The sequence below is a fragment of the Rhagoletis zephyria genome, unplaced genomic scaffold (assembly GCF_001687245.7).
Source record: "Rhagoletis zephyria isolate East Lansing unplaced genomic scaffold, Rhagoletis_zephyria_1.1 Rzeph_scaffold_11939, whole genome shotgun sequence".
Lineage (NCBI taxonomy): Eukaryota > Metazoa > Arthropoda > Insecta > Diptera > Tephritidae > Rhagoletis > Rhagoletis zephyria.
The window spans coordinates 9,716-18,207 of NW_016169014.1; the positions used below are offsets into that span (position 1 = coordinate 9,716).

The 8,492-nt window shown below is 34.0% G+C and overlaps 1 protein-coding gene across 1 annotated transcript; it reads right to left on the minus strand.

Annotated features, from left to right (window-relative positions):
* Positions 1–2,004: 2,004 nt before the first annotated feature.
* Positions 2,005–3,176, minus strand: LOC108377339 (uncharacterized). The gene is made up of 2 exons (XM_017633597.1): positions 2,594–3,176; positions 2,005–2,270 (listed from the first exon to the last, which is right to left on the minus strand). Exons 1-2 carry the CDS (start codon positions 3,174–3,176, stop codon positions 2,005–2,007), a joined length of 849 nt encoding a protein of 282 aa, XP_017489086.1.
* Between the last annotated feature and the right edge of the window lie 5,316 nt (positions 3,177–8,492).

Below are 8,492 nucleotides of genomic sequence, written 5' to 3' on the forward strand. Positions count from 1 at the left end.
ATTCAATTTTGGTTAGGAAGCATTACCTATAGTTTGTTTTTCCAATATATCGGTTTCAATTATACACATGTTATCGAAATACCAAAGTGTTTGGCAAAATACGAATTGCTTCGCAAACGAGCATCTCCCACATTTTTTGTTTTCAAATGTTGGTCAAATGAATTACCTTCTCTGATATTTTCTGCCTTATGGCCATTTTATTTGTTCACGCGTATGACTATAAACCTAATTCTTTGTTCGAATCCATTTAAATGTTAAAAGTATAAGCTTACATATTTCTTTTTCGCCATTCAACAATAAATAAATAAATATGCAAATGNATTTTCTTTCCTCAACGTTTAAGACATTGTGATTTAAATAATATCAACAAAATTTCTGTGAAAAACCGAAACCGGAACGAAACCGAAACCAAAACCGAAATAAATTTTGAAGAACGAAACCAAAACCGAAACCGAAACACTTGGCAAAACCGAAACCCAAACCGGAACGTTATTTTGAATCGGTTTCATTCCTTGGGAACGCCCCCTTTTGCAAATGTGTAAATATGTACATAGGTGCGTAAAGTGACTGTTTGACAGGTTGAAAAGCGTTTTTTGAATACATATTTGTTTCTTAGTATTTTTCAAAGCAGACCGTCAGCTCAAATGAAAGCTAAAATATACTTAAAAATGCGAGAATTAGCAGAAAATCCAAGTTAATACAGTTAGTGTATGAAATTTTATTTTTTATTTGTTTTAAGTATTTTGTCATACATTTTAGTATAAAATCTTCGATCCCTCGGTAACACTGAAGTTTACGAGGTCGTTTGCGCATAAAATATGCCTCGTAAATTTACGAGGGGCTCATAAGAAGAGCACCATACAAATTTTGACAGTTCTTTTACGAGGCTCTTACGAGGTTTAAGAGGATTTTATGCGTTGATGGGAAGACGCCTATCGTTTCAATCATTTACAGGGTTTTCATATAAATAAAATACAAATAAACAAGTATATAAAACAAAAACTTTAACAAATTCATAAATATAAAAATATGTATTTATGTACGATAAGTAAACACTTACACTGAAATGCAAAAGGTCATAACCAATAAAAAATTCAAAATTCACTTTTTGATTTATATGATGATGATGATCGAATTACAACTCCCCACATCGTTTTAGGAAAAAATAATAATAATTAGTCACGACTTTTCCCATTTCAGTTGCAATGTTGTTAGGTCATTTTACATTTCAGGTGACGATATTGCTTTGCAAAAACATTAAATTAGAAAGCTGGTTTGATTTTGAAAGCGTTCTACACTAGTTAGGTAGTTTCTCTACTCTGAAAAAAACTCGTTTGCACTCGTTGGAACTGAAGTAGCAACAATGCAAAAGCGTTTTAAAACGTATCTGTAAAAATTGAGCTACACGCCATACGTTCGTGCCAAGTAGATTTGGGCCGTGATCCAAAATTAAATTATATTTAGTATTCAAAAATTTAGTTCAATGGGAAGACCAAACATTGCGATGAACTAGTTCTTTAGTTCATTTAGTTCAAGAACTACCCAAGCCTACGCCGTAGTGTATTACTGAGACTTCAAAGTTTAACTTTCTCTTTAGGTGTGAAATAATTAATTATACAAGAGTAAATAGTAGGTTTCACTCTCAACTAGACATTCTTTAAATTGTACGGCATTCCAGTAGTTACATAGTTTAGTTTCGAAATGGAATTACCCTCAATTTTAATGTTACTTCGCAAGTCATACAAAATACTTAACAAAACAATTGGATTCACAGAACATTAACCAAACAACATAATTTTTAAATTTTCCCAATTTTTAATTCTAAGCATTTTTGCATCTGATTAATAAATATCGTCGTCATTCGAAAGTAGTGTCTACTTATTATCGAGTCATACGGATTACCTTATCCTTAAGTGTGTGCAATTAATTTTAGGCTTCAAAATAAAAGTTTCAAAAGTTTTAAATAAATTTCAAGAAATAAAAAAAAATTTATACCACTTAGCATCAAATTATAGATATTTTAAATATGTTCAACCCAAGCACTGTGCGTTGAGCCTCGAGGGCCGCTGGCTCTTTTTCCAGGGGTTGTGGCAAATTCGCTTTTTGTGCAGACAATCGCATCGCATCGGTTTGTGGCACAACAATATTCGGGCGCTGCATCCAGGCGCTCTTTTGAAGCGCAAAAAGTCGTTGCAGCGCCAGCGTCGATGTTGAAGGCTCCATTTCCCGCGCCTGGATCGTCGTGCCATCGGTGTTGTGTATGAATCCACCTACCCATTCACCATTTTTTGAGTACTCGTAAGTGATTTGCTCGTCACAGAGTAGATTTCGTGGTATCGGACTTAGGGAACCATACATAGTATGATGGTTCAACAGGAGTGGAGGCTCGCCAGCTTCTCCCTGCTCACTTTCCGAATCCGGTGGAAATTGAAAATAATCACTAAGGGGTAATAAGAATTCTTCTACACTGGAAATCGGATTAAAGCTGCTAATTTCGATGTTAATCCCAGCTGGTTTTAAGCGAGTTGAAGTCGTAGATTCTGCTGTCGTTGTTTGCGTTTCGCGCGCAGTACNGTGTTGTGTATGAATCCACCTACCCATTCACCATTTTTTGAGTACTCGTATGTGATTTGCTCGTCACAGAGTAGATTTCGTGGTATCGGACTTAGGGAACCATGCATAGTATGATGGTCCAACAGGAGTGGTGGTGGCTCGCCAGCTTCTCCCTGCTCACTTTCCGAATCCGGGGGAAATTGAAAATAATCACTAAGGGGTAATAAGAATTCTTCTACACTGGAAATCGGATTAAAGCTGCTAACTTCGATGTTGTTATTTTCAAGAGCATCGTTGTTGTATCGAGAATTAATCCCAGCTGGTTTTAGGCGAGTTGAAGTCGCAGATTCTGCTGTCGTTATTTGCCTTTCGCGCGCAGTAGTAGTAGTACTTGTCCATGGATTCCATATACTATTCTCTGTCTGGCACGGTGTATATTCACTTGTTTTTTCGCGCTCACTACCAGGTTTATTGCAAAAAGACGCCTTGCTTTCAATTTCAACGGGCGACGACTGTTCGCATGGTAATAGTTGTGTAGCCAAAGACATTCGTTGACGTATGCGCGGTGGGGATGTAGAGTTTATCTCCGTGGGGCTAGGCACTTGCAAGCGTGGTCTTCGCATTTTTCACTTACTTATTTCCAATAGAAGCAATGGTCAAAAGCTTGAATTTTTTCCTCACTGTTTACTTAATTTCGTCACAGCTGCGATTTGTTTTCGAACTCTCTCTTGTTTTTTTTTTCAGCCTTTTATTTTTGCTTTTCGCGCTTAAATTTAATTACATTTAATACATCATAACCGGTTTTATGTACACGGGTGAGTGTGTACATATCGCACACTAAGTGCAAAACAGCCACAACTCAAAAATCAGAAAACTTCAACTGAGCCAAAACACCTGCTGAGCATGCTGAAGCAGCAGCATTTACAACAAAAAAGACCAAAGTGTATTTTTCGGAAGGTGCCAAAGGAATACTACAGATATTTTTACAGTAATAACTGGGGTGGTATGCATTATCAATTAATATAGNTTTTCACTTACTTATTTCCAATAGAAGCAATGGTCAAAAGCTTGAATTTTCTCCTCACTGTTTACTTAATTTCATCACAGCTGCGATTTGTTTTCGAACTCTCTCTTGTTTTTTTTTTCAGCCTTCTATTTTTGCTTTTCGCGCTTAAATTTAATTACATTTAATACTTCATAACCGGTTTTATGTACACGGGTGAGTGTGTACATATCGCACACTAAGTGCAAAACAGCCACAACTCAGAAATCAGAAAACTTCAGCTGAGCCAAAACACCTGCTGAGCATGCTGAAGCAGCAGCATTTACAACAAAAAAGACCAAAGTGTATTTTTCGGAAAATGCCAAAGGACTATCTACACATATTTTTACAGTAATAATTAGTGGTATGCATTATCAATTAATATACGGCAAAGAGTCGATATTCGAAAGTTTTGAGTTGTGACTCTTTTGTATTTAGTGCCATATGTACGAGTATGTAGACACGATTAGTTACATATTTCATTTTAGTTCCTACATTTTCTCTTCCACTATTTTCCGTTCTTATGCTATGAAACCCAGCAGTGAGTTTGGTGGAAAGCAGTTAGTATAAGTACATGCAAATACTTTTATTTAGGTATCTACCCTAAAAACAAGTTCTTTGAGTCATAATTTTGTACTTGAGTGTTAACAAGAGAGAGAATTGAGTTCGGGCTTATACAAAAAATATAATCCAAAAGTGGCACTGAAGGTATTGGAGATAATCATCACTTTGCGCTCGGCGTATCATGTCACTAGGGATGGTAATTTAGACAGCCGACCATTTGGCTAGGGAGGGTTCAGACTGCGTATTATTTATTAGTATGAGAAGATACAAAACTAATTTGAGGAGATTCTCTAACGGTATGTTTGATGTTCATACCTACATATGTCATGTTTGAATATTTTTACATATGCTTTGAAATAGAAATAAATTCAATGCCTTACAGCTGGTATAATTCTGATCACAATCCAACTACTTAGTAACTAAATTGAANTTAGTATAAGTACATGCAAATACTTTTATTTAGGTATCTACCCTAAAAACGAGTTCTTTGAGTCATAATTTTGTACTTGAGTGTTAACAAGAGAGAGAATTGAGTTCGGGCTTATACATAATCTAATCCAAAAGTGGTACTGTCATTTATGTTGAAGTTATTGGAGATAATCATCACTTTGCGCTCGGCGTATCATGTCACTAGGGATGGTAATTAGACAGCAGACCATTTGGCTAGGGAGGGTTCAGACTGCGTATTATTTATTAGTATGAGAAGATACAAAACCAATTTGAGGAGATTCTCTAACGGTATGTTTGATGTTCATACCTACATATGTCATGTTTGATTACTTTTACATAAGCTTTGAAGTAGAAATAAATTCAATGCCTTACAGCTGGTATAATTCTGATCACCATCCAACTACTTAGTAACTAAATTGATGTTCTACACCGGCATTATCTTCTGATTATTGGGAGCTTTCACTGCAGGAATTGTATAAAGAATGACGAGTAGATGATGCACGTATGTACAGGTATGTACATACATATGTATGCTTTTTTCTATCAGTGATGGTATTTCAAAATCTCAAGTGTGTGGAATTTTGTCCAAAAATGTACCAATACGGTAATGGAAAATCCTAAAAGTAAAAACAAGCTCGAATACATAAAAAAAAAAGTGACAAGTAATTTTTAAGCAAAAATCAAAGCCGACTTTGATTGTTATATAAAAATTTAGGTGATCCATTTATCGGATCTAAACCAGATTAGTATGGGACCACTCTTGAGGTACCCCCTTTCTGATTAAAAATAAATCGGTTAACGTGGTCCAAAGTTATGCGGTAACATACATAAGAAAAACGAAATCAAAAATATTCCAACGAATTGATAACCTTTCTCGTGTTTGCGAAGTCGGCCAAAAACAAAGAACTAGAAGTAACTTCGTGTAGCTTCNTATGTACAGGTATGTACATACATATGTATGCTTTTTTCTATCAGTGATGGTATTTCAAAATCTCAAGCGTGTGGAATTTTGTCCAAAAATGTACCAATACGGTAATGGAAAATCCTAAAAGTAAAAACAAGCTCGAATACATAAAAAAAAAGTGACAAGTAATTTTTAAGCAAAAATCAAAGCCGACTTTGATTGTCATATAAAAATTTAGGTGATCCATTTATCGGATCTAAACCAGATTAGTATGGGACCACTCTTGAGGTACCTCCCTTCTGATGAAAAATTAATCGGTTAACGTGGTCCAAAGTTATGCGGTAACATACATAAGAAAAACGAAATCAAAAATATTCCAACGAATTGATAAGCTTTCTCGTGTTTGCGAAGTCGGCCAAAAACAAAGAACTAGAAGTAACTTCGTGTAGCTTGTGCGCTTTCTATACTAGTTTTGAAACAAATTTTCATTTCATAATAAAAACATACATTTTAAGTTAAAATTTTTAACTAAGTTCATTCAGTTTGTACATACGTATGTATATACCAGTGTGGCCAGGTTAGCCATTTTGATGATAGATTTAGCATTTATGGCATTTTATGCCGTAGCCTCAGAAATTTAGATCTGACTTCGTGAATTTTTTTTGGCCTTTTCTTACTTAAATTATTCATAATAAAATTCGAATCAGAACTATGAAAATAAGTACCTGAGCTTAATAAAAACTTTAATATTTCTCTAAACTGTATTTTTAGCAATTTGATTTCTTGGCATACTTCTTGTGTTCTCTGATGTAGAAAATTTTTGCATTTCTCTTACCCTAAACTGAACTTCTTTTTTCATATAAGTATTGAAGTTATGTTGCCGTTATTGGCCTGATAGAAGCTATTTTGTGTTTTGATGGGAATGATTTAAAAAATTATTTCCAAAAAATCGATTTTGTGAAGCTTATCGAGTTTTTAAGGATTTAATATACTCTCTTCTTATAAGCTTCAATTTTCATTGCGTACAACTTTTTCTAAACTTTTTTAAAAACGAATTTAGCTTCACTTTTTGCGATCATCTGCTCACACTGGTGCATACTAAATATTTTCTCAGTAGCTTATTTTCTTTTACATTATTATTTTATATTCATTACATATGTATGTATGTATCATTGGCACAATCCTTTATTAATGAACATGGCGAACGATTCCACCAGGACAAAGCCACTCTATGCAGAAGTAATATGATAGGAAGTCAAACCTCCACATGCTTGCTAACTATTGATGGACCTTGAAACGCGATAATAATGCGATCCACAAAAAAAATGTTTGAGGATTCCATTGCAGAACGCGCAAAGTGCTAAGCGACAAAAGACTGGCTAGTGATGAATCTGGGACATTGACTTTTTAATGTTGATTTGTTCATGAAATTATTTTATTTTTAAAATATCTAATCAACTCATCGACATGAGGTAGAATCCATCCGACGAATTGGATTTTCAATAATATTTCGGAAAACCAAAGTCCAAATTATATTTTAATTTATTTTTTATTTTTTTTGTTTTAAATTTTTTTTGACACTTCAGCAGTTTTTTAGTTCAGATAAAATTACTGTTGATTTTTTAGAATTTTTTTTTGAGATGTGTGTTGTGTTGCGTATTTTCTTCCATATAACATATGACCAAAATCTATTTTTATGTGGAAAAAAATGCGCAACACTCTTTACAAACAAAAAAAATCTAAAAAATATACTCTAAAATTGCATTGGCTACAAAACTGCATATCGAAAATTTTCTAAAGACTCCGAATAAAAAATGTGTAATTTTAATGAAAATTGTTTGAATATTTGTGATCTTAATATAAAGTGTGAAACTTTGGCTTACATAGTTTACGTTATAGAATTAACTATATTATCATAAAAATTAATAAAGAAAATTTTCATTGAAATATTTGTGAATATTATATTAGAACGAGGTGTATACTAACATTTGACACTGACTGTATATATACATATGTAGCTAATCTTACCTGCGCAATTTCGAAACGGCGTTGATACATTTATCATAGCTGTCAACTCTATCAATTGTATGATCATCATCGCCATCGTCGAATAAGCCTTCAAAGAATTCTATAAGAAAATATAAATTTTTCTTACATGTACATATGTATTTATACCACTTTTTTTCTCACTTTTAATAAGGAACACTAAGATGCACAATATAATATATAGTGCTTCCATGGCGAAAGTTGTTTTAAAAATGCACATTTTGATATTTTTGCAGTTTGCATGACTTCAAGCGCACTGATTTCATTTCTGATATTTCAGGTTTTCGCGACTTCTCCTTTTGTTCTATTTTCACGAACATACATATCAGGGATGGAAAAATAGGGAGCACTTTGCCTTTTCCCACACTTCTTACCTTACTCACCACTTTAGGTACCACCCGTCTATTTTGGCCTACCTCTAGACGAAAGTCGGAGAGTGTTATTTGTATTATGTTCTTAGTGCCAGTAAACGTTTTGGTAAACCAATTAATATTTTCAAATTTGGTAATTCAATGGGTAAAAAATGTAGAAGAAGTTTTCAAAAATTACCCCTGTTTGCTTTAAGGCACAGGCGAAGTCATATTTGAACGTCGAGTAGATATTGGAAATTATAATTTCTAAAACGAACCATAGCTTACGGTCTTTGAAATTCGGTCTGGGCTACCTTAAGGCCAATCATCGGTAGAAATAATCCGTAGAATAATGATTGAGTCAATTTGGTTGAAAAGCTCGCTGGTATTCTTGAATTTTCGATATGTAGTATGTTTTTCGTAAAGTAAGATTTATCTAAACTCTCCGGGATTTCCGATTTAAATACATACAATTTTCAATCGACCTCCATTCCATGATTTCAAACTCACGGAAAAACTTTTATGAGAACTTCACCTTTCCGGGGAAGAAACGAACCAGAAACTAAACTGTGTAAAATCAAAA

Coding starts and splice junctions, on each gene's coding strand:
- LOC108377339 (XM_017633597.1), bottom strand. CDS start 3,176: ATGCGAAGACCACGCTTGCAAGTGCCTAGCCCCACGGAGATAAACTCT. Junction 2,271..2,593: donor AAAAAATGGTGAATGGGTAG/GTGGATTCATAC, acceptor GTGAATGGGTAG/GTGGATTCATACACAACACC.